We start from the raw sequence: 23278 nt of genomic DNA on the forward strand, positions 1-23278 counted from the left end.
TTTGGTTTTTTTTTTTTTCTTTTTTTAATGGTTAACACTAATTTTGAGTTTTTGTTGTTACCTTTGGTGCTCTTTTTGTGACTTTTTTTTTTTTTTTTACATTTTATTTTCTGAGTGATTAATAAACACTATAACTGCCCATAATGGTATGACATTTGAATTTTCCACGATACTCTATACCGTATTCACATGTACAACTACAAAATTATATTTTCTTCCAAAAAAAAAAAGACCATGGATGATTTGATGCTTTGTCATATGGTTAGTTTCTTGTGCTTAGCCTTGGAACACTAGTTTAATTTTTCGATATAAGAAGAGGGCAAATTACAAAAAAAAAAATGCTGCACCTTGACAGTATTAGTCACCTGTGGTAGTGAATTGAACCATTTCATTTTAACATTTGACTGAGTGCTGCATAGGAAGTAAGATTTTTTTTTTTTTAAAGTATTGTCATTTCTGTAGCTGAAATATTGGTACCGGGGAGAGGGGGTGATTGTGTTTCAATCATTTGAATACAGCTACTACCTCAAAAACCTTTTCTCTGTCCTTTGTGTGTGTCTGCGTTTGTAATTGTGGTTTGTAAAGTTTCTGACTTTGTGCTGTAGTGTGCCCGAGCGTCCGGCAGGTGGCAATGTTCGGTCAAACAGCAGCATGTCAACGTGGGCGGGGGCAAGTGACGTCAGAGTGTCGCCGCTTTGGCGCGATGTTCGGACAAATTTGAAAACTTACTGGATTTAGACCGTTTAGAGACGGTGAATACTAACAGGCTACGCGTGTTTCTACAGAGGTCCAGAGTTTGGCTAACAGGAGTACGTTTGTTACGGGTGAGCTTTATGTTTATAAACTATAAGAAGTTGGTAGTTTGTTGTTGAAGCCATTTCCGTTTTTCAATAATGTAACTGCGTACAAGATACTGAGCTAGCCCTGCTAATTAGCCCGCTAACTGCGTTAGCAGTAGCTGTTTTGCTTTGGTTAGCTAAACCCACAAAAATAAATGTTAGTCTTTGGTAAATAGAAGTAATTCTTCACATGGGCTGGAGTGTCTTAGAGAGTGTTATGCTGCACTTTAGCTCCTTAGGTAGGATCAAGAACGAGTTAAATTTTAAATGTGTTTAGTCGAATATTCGACTATCTCGCTTTGTAAAACAGTAGATATCAAGTAATATCAAATTCTTTCCCAACAGGAGCTAAGTTAGTTAAACATACAAATAAAGGCTGTCTTAATGATTCAGGGATGTCGTGGGACTTCTTTGTACCTGTGTGCGTGGGGGACCTTGTGAAGACTGGGGGGATCAACCAGTACGTCGTTCAGGATGTGGTCTCCGCAAAACAGCTCCCGTCCTGTCTCAACAGTAAGTTGTCAACATGTAGGCAGGTCACTGATAGTTTTTGGGGTTTTTTTGTTCTTTGGGGGGTTATTTTTTTAAACAAAATGTAGAACATCTTCACAGAAGGCATCACATTTTCTTCAAACACCTCCAACAAGTCATTACCATCCAAGAATTGTCCCGCGCTAAGAATCTTTTTACTAACTTGTGTGTAACACCAACCTGCCAGAGGGTCTGCAGATGGAAATTAGCTAAAATTAAAAAATAATTATAGTACTGGATTGCACCCAGCTTCTTATGTGTATATCACCATCCCCTAAAACAAACAGACCCTTCAGTGATGGGTCGAGCCACTACTTAAGTCTCAGACACAATTATATAAATCTTTCCCAAGATTCCTGCTCATGTAACCACACCCCCAAGTAAGGTTAATTAAAATACCTATGTACTTGCATTTTTTGTTTTGATTTTTTTACCCAAAATGACAAAATGTTGTCACTCTTCGAATACTTGGGGATGATTGTGCTAGTTTATTTGTTTATTTTTTTTTAAATTCTGTTTCACACAGAATTCAAGGCAGCATTAAGGAGTCAGGGGCCTTTGTGTATACTAGAGCACTTCGACACTGGCTACAGTGTGCTGCAGTAAGTGTTTTCATGTATTGCCCACTTTTATTTATTGTGACTATTACTGTACAAAACAACTGTCTTTGTTTCTTTAGGCACTGTAAGGCGGTAGATCTGGCTGTTAAAGAAGATACTCTGGAATTACTAGTACAAGGTTGCTTTTTTTTTTAAAGAAATAATATTTTCTTGATGTTTAAATTGATAACTTTGATTTGTTGATGTGCTCACATAACCTGATATTTTTTTTTTTTTTTTTTTTTTTTTTTTAAATAACCCTTGCCTTTCAGTGGTTAGTGGGCTGTCTGTTTCACTGCCGAGCATCCTTGTCTCCACCTCCCTGTCAGCTGCAGAGCGCAAGGAAAAACTTAACGCAGTTAAAATGAGCGTCTTCCTGCTTTGCAAACTCACAGAGAACCTGGAGAGTGATTCCTATAGGCAGAATATTGTCACAGCACCTGGGAAGGTATGCTCATTGCTTACTTAGCTAAAGGGTTCTTTGCATATGCCTGTTATCATAAATGTCCACTGATGAGCTTTAACTAGCTTTATGATTCAGTCAAACTAAGAGATTGAGTTTCTAGCCTGTTGTTATGTGGTTATTCTTGGTTGTGTGGTAGAGTGTTATTGCACTGCTGTAAGGGCCCACCCAGAGGGAAATTGACACTTTCTATGCTGTGCCACTTCAAGAGAAATTGGGTAGTATAAGCAGAAGCTGTCAAACAATGTGTGGATGTTTGCCATTGTGTGCATAATGATCAGCTAGCAAGAGGCTATCAGTCTCTGTATAGTTGGTTTGGCTGGTGTGAATTGTTTTCTTTGGTAATCTGAGGACATGTATTGTGATTTACTTGATCTCAATACTATATTAAAGATTTTATAGTCCAACATCTATGAAGCTTAACTGCTCTTTTTATGTTGTACAGGGTGGTAAAAAAGGCAAAGCATGTGGAGAAGGACTTGTGCAGTGGGACTCAGAAAGAGAGCAGGTGCTACAGGCACTTGTGCAGCTCTTCCAATTGGACATCCGTTCACTGTGGAGCCTCTCCTTGGTGGAGGAAGAGTTCATCAGGTACTCTGCTGTCAGGAGAGCTCTGGCAGAGAATACAGTATCACGTTTTGCTGGTTTAATTCAGTTAGTTGGTGTCATTTACAACTTATCCATATCACTTCCGAGCATTCGGAACTCTGTAGCTTAATTGGAACTCTTATGACAAAGATGTGTGACTCTTCATTAATAATCTACAATATCTAATAAGGTTAGAAGAAATTTGGACTGTGGTAAATTGCCCAATGTAATGGTTTCGTTATGCACATTTCCTCACTTTCCACTTGTTTTATGGTTCTCAGTAAGGATATTCAGTAAATTTTTTGTCAGTAGACATTTATGTGGTAGTTTAACACTCACAACACTCCTAGCAGCACTTACCTCAGCTTTTAACATGCACTGTGTGTATCTGATGCTTCTGATGAATTCAAAACCTTGTCTACTACTCATTGTGGATTTTTGGTAACTTTTCATCCAGGTATTACCATAATCTAATATATAAAAAAACACACATTTATCTCTTCTTAGCTGTGTGACCTGCTGCTGCTACAAGCTCCTTGAGAACCCAACCATCAGCCATGTCAAGAGTAAACCCACCAGAGACTGTGTAATCCACCTCCTGGGGTTGCTGATTAAGAAATATAATCACCTCCTGGGTGAGTTGGTCAGACAAATGCAGTCCTATTACCGAGGAAACAAATTAATCCTGTCACTTTTGAGAATATTGTCTGTAAATGGTGGTGGTGGGGGCCACTATAAGGTGTTCAGCTTTTCGGGAGACATAGCTGACTTGTAAGGTTTTTTTTTTATTTGTCCTCTAAACTGTCACAGGTGCTGGTGTAAAAGTGATCCAGATGCTTCAACATTTTGAGCAGTTGTCATCAGTGTTTGCCCAGGCTGTGTCTGTGTGGAGCACAGAGTACGGAGTCAGAGCTATCATAGGAGAAGTCATACGGTCTGTACAATTTTTGTGTGTATACAGTATCCAGTATGCAGCTTGATTTCGTGAATCTGTTTGTGAAGTCTTATTTTGTGTTACAAATTCCTGTCTTTGTTTGTTTTTGTTTTTTTGTTGTTTTTTTTATCTCAGGGAGATTGGTCAGAAGTCAAGTGAGGAGTTGGCCAGAGAGGGGTCGGGAGTCAAAGCCTTTGCCTCCTTCCTCTCAGAAGTCAGTGCTTTGGTGCCTGAATTGATGATTCCCAACATCAGTGTTCTCATCACACACCTGGAAGGAGAGGTATGAGCACCGAACAGTGAGTAATTGATTGCAGCTCATGAATAAGAAAATTATTGTCCTTACATAAGTAGAGGCTGCCTGCCATATTGATTGGGTATAAACAATTGCTAATTAGAGGTCTATGTGATCATGTAAAACAGCACCAATTAATATTAATGACTCATCACAGTGACAGCCTTGATGTGTGAGCAACAGGGTTGCTCATTAAAGGAACTGTCCCTGTGTGAGCCCACAAGGAGTGGGCAGTTTTAAATCATCACAAACCTCTGCTCCTTGTGCTTCTTAAGTGCTTTTTTTTTTTAATGTCCTGTGTTGAGTTTTATGTAGTTTTGTTGGTCTAGGACAGACTGGGAAAGGATCCATTACACTTTGGTCAAGTTTGTTGCTTTTAAATGTGTTATAGAAATAAAAGTGACGTTGACATCTACAATTCTTTTACAGTTGTCAAGATCCTGTCTTAGAAGTGGGTTGTCATTGGTTTTTGAAGTAATGCAAACACAAGATTAAAAAGGAATATAACAGTGTGGGATGAGCAAGCAGCATTCACTTTATTATTCTCTGCTATAGCCAGGAGACACTGTTTCTTGTATTTGGCTGGGTAACACACCACTGGACACAATACATTTTTTTAAGACAAGACAAGGAAGGGTCTTTACAGCTCTAGTAAAATTTTATATAGTGCTTACATTACTCAGAGTAACAGGTAATGATTGGCTCAGATATTTACACTATTTTTCTCTGTTGCAATGGTCACTGTGTCAGATTCGGCAATTACAAAGTCATGAATCTTGCCTTTTTGTGACTGAGAGCCATGACAGACTGCACATTAATTCTCTTTCAGTCATGCTTCGTGTCTTTCACAGTGTACAAGATATTGTTGGAAGGTTGCTTGCTAGGGATTTACAGGAAAAGAATCTAAATAGACCTCTGCATGATACTGGCTGTCTTCTGTCACTTCATACCTAGATACATTGGCAATGTCAGTCCTTTGTTTTTGTCATGATTTGTACCCAGCTGTGCAGTTGAAAGAAACCCACAAGGCATCGCAGGTGTAATGTCAGTTTTCATCCATTATAGTGCATTATGTGAGAGCACAGAGCATGTGTTACACCCATTTTGACCCTTGAAGACTCCCTTTTTCATTCACATTTGGTCATAATCATGTCTTTATCATATAGTCTAAATCTGCCATTGCATACTTCACGTCTGTTTTTACTGTTTCCAACTTTTCAGCAAAATACTGTTTCTCAGTTATTTCTAAGCTATCTAATGATTGTGTCCTAAAACTGCAAATTCAAGGGCATTTTTTATTTCAATCAAAGTACATTATCGTTAAAAGCAGAACAGAGTATTCTGCCCTGTGATGAGACCAAGGCGAATACGAGCTTACTGAATGAGAGCTGGGTTTCTCTTGCCTTGACTGGCAGGTAATCTTGGCAGTGCAGAGGAGGATTCCTGCTCTGCTGTAAGGGCCTGCCTACAGTGACTTGGCTCGACCCAAATTATTCCTCTGCAGTCACAGTGGAGTAATTTCTGGGTTGTCGCTGACAGCGTGTGTCTTATGTCTGTGTGTGTGTGTTTGTGTGCTGAGTGTGTGTGTGTGTGTGTGTGTGTGTGTGTGTTAAAAAAGGCAAGAAGTTCACCCAGCTTTCTTTACTGTTCAGTGAGCCATGAGTTTTGTCTTTGGTAATCTGAGGGCAGAGTTCTTAGTGAGGTTTTTCTGTTTTTGTAGGATTTAACAGATTGTTTCACTGAAATTCTTAATTTCCAACCTTTTTCATTTCTTTTTCCCAGAGTCACACAATGCGTGTTGCTGTCTGTGAGGTGCTGGGAGAGATCCTTGTGAGGGTCCTGTGCGGTGATGGGCTAGATGAGTCCGGTAGAGCTGACCGTGACCGTTTCTTTGACACACTGCAGGAGCATCTGCATGACTCGCACTCTCATGTCAGAACACGTGTACTGCAGGTCTACACACGCATCGTCAATAGCAAAGTAGGTTTGCTCATCAGCTATTGTGTTTGTAAAAGAATGCTGTTGCTCCTGGTAACATAAGTCATCTGTGTTTAGGCGCTGCCCCTGTGTCGGTATAGCGAGGTGATGGAGCTTGCTGTTGGACGGCTGATGGACAAATCTATAAATGTGGTTAAGAGTTCCATCCAACTGCTGGCTGCCTTCATAGCACACAATCCTTATAGCTGCAAGGTAAATAACTATGCGTCAAACTCTAAATAGCAGGTGTTCTTCAGGTTTCCTGATATAATAGAATATTTATCTTGTCTTTCAGCTGAGCAGCGCAGATCTGAAGAAACCACTGGAGAAGGAGACTTCTAAACTCAGAGAATTGAAAGAGAAACTGGAGGGGACAGCACCTGGTAAACAAAACCTGAGTGATTATTCATAAGTATTGCTATGAATCTCCCCTGATGTTTTATTTTATTATTTAAGACTAATTCACATTTTGCCCTGTGATGAGACCAAGGCGAATATGAGCTTGCTGAATGAGAGCTGGGTTCCTCTTGCCTTGACTGGCAGGTAATCTTGGCAGTGCAGAGGAGGATTCCTGCTCTGCTGTAAGGGCCTGCCTACAGTGACTTGGCTCGACTCGAATTATTCCCTTAAAGTTATAGCGGAGTAACCACGAGGATGAAGCTCACAGTGTGTGTTTGTGTGTAAGGGGCAAGAAGTTCACCCAGCTCTCACTGCTGTTCAGTCAGCCATGAGCTGTTTCTTTGGTAATCTGAGGGCCAAGTTCAGAAATTCGCTTAAATTCAGCATGCCATGTATGTCATCACAAGCAAACAGAAAACAAACCATTGTTTCAGAATTTAAACATCTGTTAAGTGTGAGATCCAGTTATTAAACAAAATGTTTTTTTTAAAGATGTCTTTCATCTGATGTAACCATATTCATGCTGAAAACAGAAATACGTTTTGTAATTGGTTTGATGAATAGCAATACAGCATAAATGATGAACTATAATATTTATTTTTAGATAAGTTGTTTGTTTGTTTTAAACTTTTGAAGAAATCTGTTCTTGTTTGTTTAATCTGTTTTTCACAATGGGGAAAAATATTAACTAGTTTACTACATTGCCAGAAATCAGAACATTTAAATTTTTTATTAGCTTTAGAAGAATGACAAGTTTAAATATGAGGACTCTGGAGCCCACCATTCCTTACTAAATTCTTGGCCTAAACAACAATCATCTTACCATTTTGTCCTGCTGCTAAATTATTCTGTTTTTAATCTCTGTTGGCACATTGTTGTACTTTTACTTTTTTCATTTTCTTTTTTTCTCTCTTTCTCTTTGTAGGTCTAAGCTGAGTCATCACCATTGAATTTATTTTATTTTTTTCTCTTTCCCTCCCGGCAGTGGCAGTGATTAAAGCATCTGAGCTGTGGGCTGCTATGGTGCCTGAGCTCCTCGTCACTGTCAGGAAAGAACTGGAGCCCACAAGCGAAGAAGAGAAGGAGCAGCAGGAGGACGAGGAAGGCGGGGAGGTGGAGGAGGAAAAGGAGGCAGAAGACGACAGAGCAACCGCGGTGAAGATAGCTCAGTACCTCCGTGTCAACAAGTACAGGTGATGATAATCACCAGTGGAGGCCTGTGTAGTGTCACTAACTGGAGGATTTTTTTTCCTCCCTTGCTGTCAGTAGCCTACAATTTTCATTTTTTATTTATTTTTTTTAATGGGGCTTTTCTTTTGTGTTGCATTCTACAGGGATGCTGTGCAGCTCAGTATAAGAGCTCACAGCTGCTTCCCAGAATCTGAGATGTTTACTTCTCTGTCCACTCTCACACCTGAGAATATGATGGACACACTGGCTCTGATTTTCAAAGGTAAAAGTTGTACTCAGTGTGTCTGAAAATTGCTCTTCCTGGTGACATTTAATAGAAGTTGTATTGAGAACATAAACATGTTTTTGTTTTGTCCCTGGGGGGTGTTTTTACAGCTGTCTCATTTGTAATGTGCACCATTCAGCCATGACATTAAAACCACTTAAGTGAATAACATCAGCTTTCTTTTTACAATGCAATATTTCGCTGGTTCCTAGCATACATTACTTTGGGAAATACTCCCACCTGTTCACACATCATTGGCTCAGAAACTGCGTAAAGAACATGAAAAAGAACCTAGCATGTACGCCATGACACCAAATGTCTTCATTTGCAGCATTCTTGTAACTCCATCTGCTGCAACTGGAAAAAAACCCAACATTTTTTATTATTATTATTATGTAATTAAAGGTGAGAGGGTTTGCTATTGGTGGCCCTGTGCCAGACAATACAATATGTGCCCAGACTTCACACGCCTCGTCTTGAACCCATCCAAATTATTATTATTATTTTTAAAAAGGACTTGGAAAGTGGTAGGCAGTTCGGTTTTATGTTTTAATTTGGAACGTTTTGTTTTTTTTTATCTCATACAGTTTCATAAACAGTTGAGCTGCAGTCAAACAACGTTTTAAACTTGGTTGATTGAACGCCCATTTGATCTTAAGTGTACAATACTTGACATTTTCCTCAGGCTCTGATGATGACACTTCCGAGCTCAACCAGAATTTGCCACCGACGCCACAGAAAGAACCAGAGAAAGAGGGTGAGGATGGTGAGCTGAAGAAGCAAGAGATGTTGGTGCAGTACCTGAAAGATACAGAAACCTTCGCTTTACAAGTAGAGAGAGCAATCTCTGTGATCAACACCATGCTGTACTGGAAAACAACTTCAGGTAGACGGCTGTATCCATTACACAGTAAACCAATGTAATCTTGTAGATTTCTGTAAAGTTTTTTAATCTAACAGAATCTTCAGCTGTTTTTTTCTTTTGTTTGTTTTTTGTTTCTTTTAGTGGTCCAGGAGGCTGTGCAGTTTTGTGTGACGGTGTGCGAGTTCAGTGTTGCTAACTCTATCAGTGGAGTGAGGAAAATGTTGCCTCTGGTTTGGTCAACTGATGCTGCAATTAAAGATGCAGTCATTCACGCTTACAGGCGTCTGTATCTGAACCCCCAGGGAGACACCATCAGGTTTGTAAGACCTCACACATATTTGAGTTATGAATAAGTTACCCATTCTTTCATGTCCTAAGTGTACTGGCATTATGACGTTAAAAATAACTAAGCTAACACAAAATAAATGCTGGACGCTTCTCTAAGATGGTTAAGAATAGAAAGTATTGCTTCTAGAAAGACTTCTTCTTCCCTCCTTGAATTCTCTTTTCTTTTTTATCCAGTTCATGGTTGTGGGACTTTTCTGTTTGCATATTTATTTTAATCAAAACAAAGTACTGTTGTCCCTCTGATTATGTCATTTTCTGTAATCTTTTCATTAACAATTACAGTAGCATTAGGCTATTGCTGGTTTAATGTCACTGACTAAAGCACGACTCGTATAGCATTTAATAAATATAAATAAATAAAATGACTTGTCTGGCTTATATTGTTTGGACCATTTTTTTTAAATCAAATTTTATTACTTTTTTTAAGGCCTGGGCCAAAATTAATGGTAAATACAATATTGTGATTAAAGCAAAACCTTAAAAACAAGCATCTGTCTAATCCTTTTTTTTAGGACGAAAGCCCAGACTCTTGTTGATAGTCTCTCTGAGCTGATGGTGGATTCATCTCTGGGAACAATCCAGTGTCTTGAGGAAATTGTAAGTGACTCTGTTATTACTCTCATGGATATTTCTGTGTGTGATGCTCGGCTGTAAAAACGCATCCTCTAATCCTGAAACATTAGTGTCTCCATGTTGAGGTATTTACGAGTATATACAAGTTGTTGTTTTGTTTTTTTACTGTAACTATTCAATCATGTCTCTATAGGTACAGGAGTTCTTCAGCAGTGGCAGCAGTCTCCAGTCCACTGTAGTTCAGGTCTTGTGGGAGAGATTTACTGGTAAACGAGAAACTTCTAGCTTATACAAGCGAGCTGCAGTCTTACTGCTGGGCATGGCTGCAAGGTGAGAGTTCCACTGCTCTACTCTAAATGAGCCCAAAGTGACTAGAGTCCCTGTAGTCCAGCAGTTATGTATATATACCACATATATAGTTTTTGTTGTTAAGCCTATAAAGTGTAGTTATCACCTGTGGAATTGTGATCAGTCCTTTTTTTAACTTACTTTTTCATTCTGTCTATCTTATAATCTGACCTTTTTTTTTTGTTTAAAGTACTCTGTGCAACAGAGTACATGGGATGTCACCCAAAATGGTTATTGTGAGGTGTACAATAATTACCCATGGTGCTTTACAGCTTGTAAGAAGCTTCGGAAGCCTTACTTAATTAGACTTTACCTCATTTTTGTCTTCAAGATAATCATCTTGTGCTCCTCCAGACTGTTTACTGTGTGTTGCTTTTTATTTAGCTGTTTCCCCTTTTTCACATGTTGAATATCTTCTAGCTTGTAATATCGTAGATGGCATTTAGCTAGCATTCCATACCATATTTGGATGACAGGGTGGATTGCTAAAGCTGCCAAAGCCAAAGCTTTAGTTCTGGCAGCTCAACACTAGCGTTCTCTATCATAACACTTGTCAGTCAAAGAGGCCACACTCCTAACTAAACTATACTGGTGTTTTATCCCAAAAAGTTCATGTTGAATCTGTTCATCTGGACCTTGTGTTTTTTTGTTTTTTTTTAAAAAGAAGAAAAAAAGAAAATCACCTTCTGTAGAGGAGTTATAAAAGAGAAGGCATGAAGGAGGCAAAATGTGTTTTGTATACCTATAAAAATGTGTGTTGGTTGTCTGCTTATAACTTGTTTAATGTAGATGAGGGAAGGGCATTTGGAATTCCGCTGGCTCTCTGTGGAGGAGCGTGGCAAATTTTGTACTGAGTCATGGTGTTCCTGCTAAGCTAGCTCTTTATAAAAAAAATTTTCACATGTGGCTGACAGCAGCTAAGCTACAATCTCATTATGTCCCCATTATATTTTGTACTGACGATAAATGTGTAAAAATACATTGCGTGTTAAGGGAACAGGACTGTTTCTGATTAAAACTGTTTGAATTACAAAACACGATACAAAGGTACTGGAATAAACATAATATTTACTATCTATAAGCTATATATGTTAAGTCACATGGAAGCAAAAAATAATATTTTATTTGTAATTACAATTACAATTAAGTTGACTAAACCGTTTAAAAGTGCGTTAAGTCTGTGCTCTTCCTCACCACACAAATGACTGCACATCACATCCTTTTACGTTTTGGTCCTGCATCAGCTACTTGACATTCAGTAAATCCTCCCATTAGTCAGAATACAAGCCCTGCCTCGGCTCCTCTTCATTGTAATCTAAGTCACGACCATATAACTGGGCCCCTTGCCAGTGCTTTATATATATATATATATATATATATATGTATATGTATGTGTGTATGTGTGTATATATATATATGTGTGTATGTGTGTATATATATATATATGTGTGTATGTGTGTATATATATAGATAGATTTATTTATTTAAAAAAAAAAAAAAAAAAGCAGTGACAGAGAGGAAGAGTAAAGAGTCTATCTGCAGTCCACCCACACTGCTGCCTCTCTTCATCCAGCATCACTAGCATTCATAACCTATTAAACCTTATGTGCTTCTCCTCACCCATCCTCCTACAAGTGTTATCTGGTCTGTAGCCTAGCGCTGGTAAGGCCAGCATGGAGCATTCAGGGTAATGTAGGGCAGAGATGTTCTTACTTCTCTTTGTATAATCACATGATCAGTTAGAACTATAAAATCTGTACTTAGTTCTCTCTCTGTGTGTGTGTGTGTGTGTGTGTGTGTGTGTGTGTGTGTGTGTGTGTGTGTGTGTGTGTGTGTGTGTGTGTGTGTGTGTGTACACCAGGGCAGAGAGAGAGGTGGTGCTCAGTAATCTGGACACTCTTTGTTCAGTGGCCCTGGGTGAAAAAGTGACTGAAGACTTCCTTCTGGCCAGAGATGCAGTTATTACCATCTGCAACATCACTGATCATGTCAGGGTAAGATTATATAAAGCATACCTTTTAAAGGATTTCTTGATTATGGCTATATGAGTCAGGAAATTAAACTACTACCTATCTATAGATACAACTTTGTTAATTTAATATTTACAAATTACTGAATTCATAAAATGCCCAGTTTGGGGGGTCCAGCACAATATTACCATCTTGTACTGCACTGTTTCCAATAGCAGTCAAAGGGTGCTCCATTCAGACTGCCTCAGGACCATCAGCTGTTCACCTGTCTCACACAGGCCGTTGCTGAAGGTAAATTCAGAAAAATGACAATTTTTCTGTTTTTCATTCTTTTCTTTCCCTGCTCATGGTTTCTTCCCCTGACTGCCTCTGTCTGTGTTTGCTTCAGGTGTGGTGATGGAAGACCCTTACTGGCAGAGCTTCATGGAACAGGCTGTCCGTCTCATCTACTTCCTGGCTGAATCGCCTGACCAGCTGTGCTCCAGGCTGCTCCAGCGAAGTGCCCGCCTCTTACTAGATCAAATTGCAGAAGGTGGCGAAGTCAACAAGGATGCTGGCCAAATGCAAGATGGCTCTCAAGAGTCTAATGAGCAATGTGAACAAGGTGAGTCCCATCATTGCTCTTTGAGCACTTTTGTGTTCTGAAGCAGGACTAAGCCTTTGTAGATTTTGATGTCTGAAAGGACACTATGTGACACACACGGTGCTTTATACTCACACAACAACATGTCTTTCCCTCCTGCAGTGAACTGTGTGTGTCTGGCCCAGCTGTTGGCTGCGTGTGGCTGCGTGGCTTTCTGGCAGGTGTCTCACCTTGAGCGCAGCGTGAGTGCTGAGCTGCGGAGGAGGAGAGGAGAGACAGAGGAGAGAGAGGAGAAGGAAAAAGGCCCAGCCGGAAAAGCCAAGGTAATGATGATGTGCTGTATGGATGTTATAGAGTCTATAATATCCATACAGCATACATACATACAATTTTATTATACTGTCTATAATATAGACAGTATAATAAAATCCATTTGACGTTCGGCAAAATTAGATAAAACATTCAAAGATCTAACTTTATCAGACTTTTAAAAGCATTTTTGCTGCCATGTGTGGCAGTGAAGAATTTAATTTTGGCAGTTCCAAAAATAATGTGAATATCAACTATTACAGAATTGGACTTCTATAGGTTTATGCTAACTGCCATTTATTACTACTGTTGTCACTGTGCTATTTGAGCTAATTGGTGGGTTTACTGAGAAAGAAAAGATAACATATTATGTTGCCAGCCCATTCAGTGTGAGAGGGAATATTCAGTATTTTATGACATAAGCAAGATATAAGTCATGAGTACAATTACTAACAACCAATTAAGTTTAGTGGCCATCTTTTACTGTAAAGTGTAATCAGACATCTGTGCACAAATGTTTCGCTTGACAAAAGCAGACATGTTTAAATGTCAGGGTTTTTTTTTAATTTTTTATATGTACTTTCGTGTGACATAAAAATTACACATGAATCCATAACCCCCTGTGTGGGGAAAAAGCTTTTTGATAATCAGACCAAGCCTCAGCAGGATGGCTTGATGAGATTTCTTTTACCGATGGAATCAGATGAGTGATGGTTCATAATTGTTCAGCCCATCAGGGAACAGGAAGATAAATGCTTCCTCAATTAGCATTAGAAGTTTCCAATGTTTTTTTTTTTTTCTTTTCTGTTGTTTTTAGTTTTTATTTGTGTCTTTTTAGATAGCCATGGAGGGAAAATATGGCAGAGAGACACAAGGCACAATTGAGTCAAACCCAAAATGTTACTGTCACCTGTTTTAAACCTTGACAGGAATTCATGATAGTCTAGGCTATGCAGGGTGCTCATGGCTGTACTTCTGTCTCTGTGCTTACTTACACACATCGCAAATATACATTCTTAGGTGCCACATTTAGGAGTCAAAAAACACTTCTGTAATAGTGTGAGATACTGGCATATCTTATTCATTACCAGATCATAACCAGATTATCAGACATGTATTTGCAACATGCTAACGTGACCTTATTTTGTCTCTAAAGGGGTGTACAACGAAACGAGTAATAGGTGGCAGAGTTCTGTTCAGCTTCTAGTCAGAAATTTTAGTGACTTTTTTTTTTTTTTAACCTGGTTAGATCAACATGGTAATTTATGCTGAGTGTGCTCAGCATTAAAATAATTAGCTCAAGTTAAAATGATGATTTTAGCGTTCTGTGGTATAACCTGTTGTTAAATTGTTGGGATTTTTTCTTCTTCTTTTTTTTTAGCTACATTAATCTCGTCTTTTTCGCAACAGTGTTGCATTTTACTGTTATTTTTATGTTTATAGATTTTTTTTTACTATCATTTTTATCATAATCATCTAATAATGTGGGTAGAGATCATTTTTGTGAGAATCATATGAGGTGTGAAACACCCCATTTTATATGATCATGCACAGAACATGAAGCAGGAAAATTTGGTTCAGCAAGTTGAAAACCACAGTCATGATGCCCATGAGTTTGTCAAGCTAGCTAAGGCAAAGAAAGTCTGGTGGACTTCCTCTGTAGGACACCCCTCTGTAGTGGCTGCATTTTATATTATTCTGCATAAACCGTAATCTATTTTAAAATGTAATGATTTCCTAACAGCAAACAGCCAATGAGAGCACTATGGAGGAGGAGCTTGGGTTGATTGGTGCCTCTGCTGAAGATACCGAGGCTGAACTCATCAGAAACATCTGTGAGACAGAATTACTGGCTGGTAAAGAACCCAACCTTTTTTCTTTTGTTTGTCTGCAGTCACACTAAACAACATTAACCCCTCAATTCATACTACAGTCTTTTTATAAATACCACACAAATACCCCACCTCCCTCCCCTCTGCTCTCTAGAGGAGAACCTGCTGAGTGCATTCCTTCCCCTGCTGGTGAGAGTCTGCGGCTCCCCAGGACGTTATTCCCACCCGCAGCTCACCACTGCTGCCTGTCTGGCACTCTCTCAGTACATGATGATTAGGTAAACACATTTCACTTTTCACTACATTTATGTAGTGGTAATACTGTTTGGTGATTAATTAGGTTTTTATGCTGACGGTTGAAGAAATGCTGTAATTCTGTGTTGAGGGGAATTATTTTTTTTTTTAAAGATTTAAAGAAAGATTTATTACTTCTTAGTGGCCCAAGCAGTTAGCAACTTTATTGCTAACTTAAACATTGAGACTTTAAATGCATTTCTTTCTTCTTTTTTTCCTGTATTTCTTAAAAAGCCCATCAGTGTGTGAAGAAAACATCCGTCTCATGTTTACTGTTCTGGAGCGCTCTACTCTCCCTGTGGTTAGGGCTAATGCCATAATAGCCCTGGGGGACCTCACTGTCCGTTTCCCAAATATTTTGGAGCCCTGGACACAAAATCTCTATGCCAGGTATGTAATTACATGTTCAGCTTGATCATCCCAGTAATGTGAAACAAATTTGTCACAGTAGCGGCTCATTCTTATCGCTCCCCCCATACTAATAAACTCTCTTCCAGTTAGGACTACATTATCATAATATCCGTAGATTTGTTTCCCACCCAAGATTATAAGTGGCAGCCTACGCTTGATGGCTCAGCTGAGTGGGAGTACTGTAAATGACGTTTCATCATTTCATGGCATACAACACCCCCCTCCACCCCTTATTTCCTTTGCTTGTAGTCTCGAGCCATCTTCATCCAGATCCCACCAACACGACATCTCGGTGTGCGGCGATTCTCAGCCACTGAAGTGTTGCCACTGTCACAATGCTCCACTGAGCCACATGATGGGAAAAGTTTACTCTTTCCATCACGACTTTTTAATGGTCGGGGGGAACAAACTTTCAGATGATCTATGTTAGCAAACTCTCATGTGTGCCTTGTATTCTGACCCTTACGGTTGCCATAGGAACCAAAAATTGCCTCGTGGCTTATATAAAACCCACCCCCACTCGTGAACTGGGATGGAACCTCGGACCACCTCTGACAACGGCCCCTTTAGACAAGGAACAGCTTAATTACTAGTATGTCATGGTTTGTGGCTGGAGCCAGTGAGTAGTGTGTTGTAATTATACAGAGTGGCTGTGTGAGCAGAAGGGAATAATTTTGAGAAAAGTCAAATGTTCTTCAACTTGTAGGTATGCTTTCATTTTAAAAAAGCATTGGCAGTCTATTTCTCCTGCACAAAGTTGCACTGTTGTTTTTTTCTGTAGCCAACTTAGAAGCTGAAGTTCCTCTGTTTGATGAAGTGGGGTTTTAATTGTAATGCCTGATAATGCTCACATTTAGGTGGTTTGGACATGTAAAACATTCTGTTCTTTTTATAATGCGTCATTGCCCTCCTAGTGTTTTGTACCTGATAAGCATTTCATAGTATTCCCTAATTGTCTGCCTCACACCAACACCTCCACTGTTCTCGAGGCTGCTGCCCTGCTGGCGCCTCCTGATAAGCGCATTAAGAATTAATTACCCTGTTCATTGCTGTTGTAAGCCTCTGCATTGGCATGTGGAAGTACCATGCACATGTTTCTGATCGTCTGCCAGGAGTGCTGCTCTCTGCCATAAATGAGAAATGGCTAATGAGTTTCTTTTGCGCTGTGGTTTTGGGTGAGAGTAAATCTAAATTGGTTTCAGAGTGGTATCAGATTGCCATGCCACAGCCTGTCCAGTCCCATTATATTAAACTTTACTGAAACCAATGTTGTTTGGTTTCAGTAAAGTTATGGCTAATTATAAGTTGGTATGACAGGAGAGATGACAAATTCAAAGGTGGCCATACATTTTCGCCTCTGTCTATGTTTCTGCAAAACAAGCAATGTGGCTACACACAGTTACTCAGTGACTTGCCATTACTTTTTTCATTCACATTGTCAGAAGATGAATCCAGCCTTTTTCTCCTCTAGCACCTCCAACAGATTCTTCAGTTAACCAGTACAGTATCTCAATGCCAACTTTTTGAAATTTGTCATTTTGTACACACATTCATTCTCCCCAGATGTTAGACAGTTTATGCTGAACAAATTGTCCATCATCATGCTGAAAATGATATTGTGTCCTATTGACATTAGCGGTGGTGGTAAAATTAATTCAGGTGTAGTGTTTTTCAACTCTGAACAATTCATGTGTCTATTCCTATACTTCGGAAGTCATTAGACCTAAAATCCTGGAATAAATGTAGTAAATTTAAACATGCCAGATTTTTTTTTTTTAGGCACTCTATCATCTACTAGAGCATAGGTGTCAAACTCTGGCCCGTGGGCCAAATTTGGCCCACAGCCTAATTACATTTGGCCCGTGAAGCCATGCCAAATTACTATTAGAGCTCGCCTACTGGTATTATACAGCTAATATATATATATTGTTTAGTATTAAGCTTTGCTTGTTCCATATTCAGTTTTTCAGCAAAACGTGTTTTAGTCCATAAGAAAAGATTCATTCTTATATCTGGAGGAATAAATATATTTCAATAAATATTAATGTTAGCCAGCGACTTTGTTCCAGTTTTGAATTTTGGCCCACTGTGTATTTGAGTTTGACACCCCTGTACTAGAATGTCTAAAACCTGGTCAGAAAGTAAAATGGTTACAGCACAATAATCTGACATAGTTAGTATCAACGGGAGCACTTGCTATAGTCTTACCCTTTGACCAGTGTTTTAAGTTGTATAGTTTTCTATCGTCCATGCTTTAGTCCTTAGTTTCTTTTGTTTTACATGCAATAGTCAAAATTTGAAGCAGTAGGTAACTGTGCTTCTAATCCTGCCACAAGGTACGAGACCCAGAAACACCACTCTGGGGTCCTTAGGGATGTCACAACCTGTTGTGTCCTCTAAAATTAAAAGAACATTATCCCAGAACAGTTTGACTGATTTTTCTGTTTCTTAACCTATTGCCAGTGTTGAAACCTGAGAGTTCCCTCAGCGCTAACTGTATTGTGTTAACTGCTAGTGATCAAAGGTGGCATATTTAATTATGATGGAAAGGTATCTTGGTTTCCTTACCTGCTAAATATCAGAATGATTTTTGTTTGTGTGTACGCCAGCATGTTGTTTGTGTTTAAGAGGACAACTATGGCAAAATGCAGCTTTGAAAATAAGCTATCATGGTTTGTAGAGTGCAACTTTTTTCAAAAGGGGATTACCAAAGAGTGGGCTGTAGGAAATAATTTACAGTAAATATCCACATCAGAAAATGAAATTTAAAAGATATCATTGAATTGGGCTTTGAAAATACATTTCTCCCATTAATGGAAAATCGACGATCATTAGAAGATCAGATGATGTAACGAAGGAAATACTATGTATAATTATCATTTTTTTCCTTTATCTTTCAGGCTGAGTGATGAGGTTCCTTCAGTAAGGCAGACAGCTGTGACTGTTCTCACTCAGCTGGTGCTTAAGGATGTCCTCAAGGTCAAAGGTCAAGTCAGCGAAGTGGCTGTATTGCTAATTGACCCTGACTCGCACATTAACAGCCTGGCCCTGAACTTTTTCAATGAGCTTGCTACAAAGGTAGACCACATCCAGAAGGCTTGATGGAATCTGAGTGACGGGGAGTGTTTTTAACCATTTTCTTTGTGTTACCCATCAGGACAATGCGATATACAACCTGCTCCCAGACATCATCAGCCGCCTGTCCGACCCAGAGAGAGGCATGAGCTCAGAGGACTTCAACACTATTATGAAGTGAGATGCACAGCTGTGTACCATGTCGTGTTTTCGTTTTCTTACTGCATCAACTGTGAAGCAGACCACAGACTTGGGGCAAATGATGCAAATGACGCCTTGTTTAACCCCCAAGCAATCAAGCTATTTTGGCAACTGAAATGACTACTGTCATTAAGACCCCATTATCTTACACACAAGAATACTTACTACACTGTTCCTTAGTCTGGTTCCATCTATGACAAATATTCTGCAAATGTTCTAATGTAATTAATTAGGTTGTTTTTTTTGTTTTTTTTTTATATTTTTAATGACTGGATAAGAAACAAAAACACAAGTTGTGCAAACAATATTAATTTATTTAGCTAGTTTTTAAGCAAAATATTTAGTTTTCTGATATATCTGAAAAGTCAGAACAAGATGTAATACCTATATACCTTTTGGAAGAAGAGGTAGTTTAGCAAAGTCAAACACTTTTACAATATTAAAAATAAAACTTCAGTGGGACCTACAGTATAAATATACAGTATACACCACTCTCACTTGACTTTAAGAATTTTTTTTAGGAGAAATTCAACAACTGAATGTTCTTTCTTTTTTTAATAAATGTTATATTGTGTGTGTTTGTTTGCAGACAGCTGTTCTCCTACATCACTAAAGAAAGGCAGACCGAGTCTCTAGTAGAGAAACTGTGTCAGCGCTTTAGAACTGCAAAGTGAGTTCTCTTCCTCCATTTATTTCCCATCCTCACTTCTAACCTGGATCCTTTGTTTTGTTTTGTTTTTTCTTTACCATTTCCTTTATACTTTCTCGTTTGTCCTGCTTTATTTAATCGTGTGTGAAGCGGGGGTGGATGTGTGGGTAATTAGTGGGCGTTTTCACTGAGAGCGTTTGACAATTAATGCAAATTCACAGTTCACTTCACCTGTCACCTACACCGACATCTTCTTATTCACAGATTTTGTCATGGAAACTGTCTTCCTGTATAGTTGGGGACTGTAGACAGAACAATTGGCCTGGCCATGCTTGAGCTTCTGACTCATACTCCGTCCATTATCAAAGCTCAAATGAAGGGCATTTTATATTATACGTTGGCAAAATGAATTTGGATATAAGAAGGTTCTGGGAAAATGAGATTTGGTCTAAATGTCAGGGCAATGCAATGTTCATGAGGAATGAGCTTTTTTTTTTTTTTTTATTGAGTTTTAGAATTTCTGTGCACTTTGTTTTCTTAAGTCAGGTTTCCCCCACAATTTCTCATCTTCAGATTTTCTTTCTCTCATCAGGACAGAGCGTCAGTGGTGTGACTTGGCCGTGTCTCTGTCTCTGCTCTCCATGTGTGAGCGCGGTTTCAAGAGGCTGCAGGAATGCTGGGAGTGTTACAGTGACAAGCTGACTGAACCGGGCGTCTACCAGCCTCTGCTCTCCATCACCGCCAAGCTCCGTCGTGGGGCTAAACCACAGTTTAAGGTATATTATTCCCTGTTTAAGTCAGTTCTGCAGTGACCACGCAGTCATGTGTAGCTCAGGTGGTAGAGCAGGCCAGCTACTAACCGGAGGGTTGGTGGTTCGATCCCAGTCTGCATGCCAAATATCCTTGGGCAAGATACTAACCCCATGTTGCTCTCCGATGCATCCATCAGATGTGAATGTTAGATAGGCACTAACAGCTTAGAAAAAGTGCTTCTGTGAATAGGTGTGATTGGGTGAATGAATTAGTTGTATAAAGCGCTTTGAGTGCTCAGAGTAGAAAAGCGCTATATAAGAACCAGTCCATTTACCATTTTACCAGTCCACTGCACCTGTCTATGCACCCTTTGGACCAACTTCACAGAGCTATGACGGGAATGCTTATTAGCCATCTGTGTGATCCACACAGACGTGAGACTTAAAGTTGAACGGTGGATACTTTGTCTATTATCAAAAGCTTCTATTGTCTGTAAATGTCTGGAGAAGACTCTGGTGTGCTGAACGTTTAAGTGGTCAGTGAAAGATAAAATGCCAGTTCATTCCATCCCATGCTAATGTTAACTTTGTTTTCCAGGCTCAGGTAGATGAGTTTGAACAGCGTCTGACTGCAGTTCACACACGGGGGCTGGAGAATGTGGAAAGCCCAGAGATGGATGAGGAAAACCAGAAAGCAGGAGTGTCTGCTGAGAAGACAGTCACGCGAACACCTGCGCCCACCAGAGGCCGGCTGAAGTCAAAGGAAGGTCAGGAGTCAGCCTGCTTTGAAGAACCTTGTTGCAGAAATAGTCTGTTTCTCATTTTAGTTACACGATAAATTTTATGTTTATTTTTATTGCAGGTCAAGGAAAGCCTCCAGTTTCAAGATGTGATGACAGTTTTGTCACGCCTCGCAAATCTCGCAAGTCTAAGAAGCCTGCAATCACCTTCAGCAGTGATGAGGAGGAGGATGAAGAGGGTGAGTGAAGCCACTTCATTAAGTCACTATTACACTTAATTTGCAAACAGTTTTAATGGGTTTTGTAAGAAATTACTTTTTGCAGCGGGTCAGTTGCTTGGAATCAAAAATTATTATCCTTAAAGGGGACGTGTTGAGCTTTCCCCTCCTCTTAATTGTTTTTTTTTTTTTTTTTTTTTTTTTTTTTTCAATCATGTGTGTTGGATACTCACCTTATGTTTGCAAGGAGCAGCAAATAACAAAGTTAACTTACGCATCCTATTAAATAAGCTAAAACGCCTTATTTAAAAGGATGATGTGAGGGGCTCGGTAGAAGACCAATAAGGATAGTTTTGACCTGCGTCATGCAAAGCTACTCTCCCTCTCCAAGAATCAGAATCTGGAGCACACTCAGCCCCCTTTTAATATACATCTGCTGATTTATTTTGTCATCTAAATACATATTTTTAAGGCAATTCATTTTTTTTCCTTATTAAATCCATTGAATTGTAACATGTCAGATAATAGCAAATAACAGTTGTCTGTTATTTAAGCAGAAACTTTGTCATCCAGTTCGCTGGATTTTAGTCAAGTGTTTAGTATGCTCTGTTTGTCACTGCAGTGTATTCAATTTGTCTCATTAGCTTGTAAAACATGATTTATAGTACTGCATTGAATCTATGCGTTTGTCCTCTGGTGTGTCTGCTCTGCTCCGAGCTGCTTCATGTTGAATTAGAAGCTAATAAACAAAGATTTAATAGCTGATTGATAAAGTTATGTACAGAGAAAAAAGCACCAGTCAGACCTATGGCAGGTGTTGTGGTTAGGTGAGGTGTGTGTTGCTACAATGTGCAGTGGGATAAGCTGCACTGTAGAGTTGACATAGTGCTATAAATCAAGTGTTACAAATCAATAACATTCTTTGGATCAATACACCAGAGTTCAGAGTGCTTAGACCACTAGACTGAGATTGTGGAGCAGCAGCTGAGACGATTTAAGACCGTTGGACCTCCTTCGGTCTAAAAAGTGAGATGTGCATTGTTGCAGCACTAATCCGAGATCTGTGGATATCTTTGAAGGATTAAATTTTTTTTTAAAATTACACGACATGAAAAACTAACCACCATTTCCAGAGAACTGTTATCATCTCCAGTTATCTTATGCTTTCCGTGATTAATTAGACAAAGTGTTTCAGGTAAGATTATTTTTTAAGCCTTTGATTAGACTTGAGTTACTGAAACACTTCTGAGTTACAAAAATATATTTTAAAATAATTAGACTTGAATCTATTCCTGAATATTTCTTGTGCGGGTTTTTCAGCTGTTCTTATAGTGCATGGCTGTTCCCAGACATCGTCATTACTCGTCCCACTTCATTATGTTTCAATTTCCTTTTTTCTTTTTTTCCACCTCCATCAGATGCTGTGATGGCAGAGAGCGAGACCCCTAAAGTGACAACGCCCATCGCACGCACGTCCCGACGAGCTCGCCTCAGAAACTAACTCTGATTGTTCTCGTTTTGTTTTTTTAAATCTTATTTCTGTGTATCTTTGGAAATACTTTTATCTGTAATGATATTTTATACTTGTTGGTTTTTATTTTATTTTTATTCTTTTAATATTGGTACTTGGCACCAATCTAAACTAGGCATGATAATGTGTAAAGACACAAAATCAAGTAGGCTTTTAATAAACCTGGTTCTGTTTTTCATTAAAAAAGAGAGAAAGAAACCTCCCTGTCTCAGTTTTATTCCTCTGCTCAAATGTGTGAAGGCTTGCGAGTCCGCTGGGTTATGTCGAGTAAATTTATGGCATCATTACAAACAGCTTTGAATGTCTGCTTGTATCATGTTTGGACAGCGGTGTTTAATGGGCTGCCACAGCTTGCCCAGACAGTATTACTACCCCACATGGTTCCCTACTTCACCTTCCTCAGCTCTCTTTTCCTTTCATATGTTGTTTTCAACAATTTCAGGTTTCAGTCTTTCTCTGATGACCACATTCCTCGCCAGTAAGCGTGTTTTGTTTTTT

General features: G+C 39.1%; 1 protein-coding gene and 2 non-coding genes across 3 annotated transcripts; all 3 read left to right on the plus strand.

Moving 5' to 3' along the window:
- The first annotated feature begins 677 nt into the window (after nucleotides 1-677).
- On the plus strand, nucleotides 678-22978 carry ncapd2 (non-SMC condensin I complex, subunit D2). Its single transcript, XM_014410581.3, has 32 exons — nucleotides 678-824; nucleotides 1233-1352; nucleotides 1897-1972; nucleotides 2050-2108; nucleotides 2242-2417; nucleotides 2878-3023; nucleotides 3528-3655; nucleotides 3831-3954; nucleotides 4090-4237; nucleotides 6032-6229; nucleotides 6305-6439; nucleotides 6522-6609; nucleotides 7611-7818; nucleotides 7960-8078; nucleotides 8767-8967; nucleotides 9088-9262; nucleotides 9807-9891; nucleotides 10061-10197; nucleotides 12077-12209; nucleotides 12401-12476; nucleotides 12574-12789; nucleotides 12931-13091; nucleotides 14822-14933; nucleotides 15064-15187; nucleotides 15438-15593; nucleotides 18515-18692; nucleotides 18772-18866; nucleotides 19480-19560; nucleotides 20132-20315; nucleotides 20890-21058; nucleotides 21154-21270; nucleotides 22668-22978. The coding sequence occupies exons 2-32, from the start codon at nucleotides 1235-1237 to the stop codon at nucleotides 22748-22750; spliced, it is 4206 nt and encodes a 1401-aa protein (XP_014266067.1). The 5' UTR covers nucleotides 678-824; nucleotides 1233-1234; the 3' UTR covers nucleotides 22751-22978.
- LOC111501011 (small nucleolar RNA U85) lies at nucleotides 5593-5937 on the plus strand. The gene has a single exon (XR_002721343.3). It is a non-coding gene; the product is annotated as a small nucleolar RNA U85 (small nucleolar RNA).
- On the plus strand, nucleotides 6698-6983 carry LOC111501010 (small nucleolar RNA U85). Its single transcript, XR_002721342.1, has one exon. It is a non-coding gene; the product is annotated as a small nucleolar RNA U85 (small nucleolar RNA).
- Nucleotides 22979-23278: the final 300 nt, after the last annotated feature.

Source organism: Maylandia zebra, linkage group LG11, assembly GCF_041146795.1.
Source record: "Maylandia zebra isolate NMK-2024a linkage group LG11, Mzebra_GT3a, whole genome shotgun sequence".
Taxonomy (NCBI): Eukaryota; Metazoa; Chordata; class Actinopteri; order Cichliformes; family Cichlidae; genus Maylandia; species Maylandia zebra.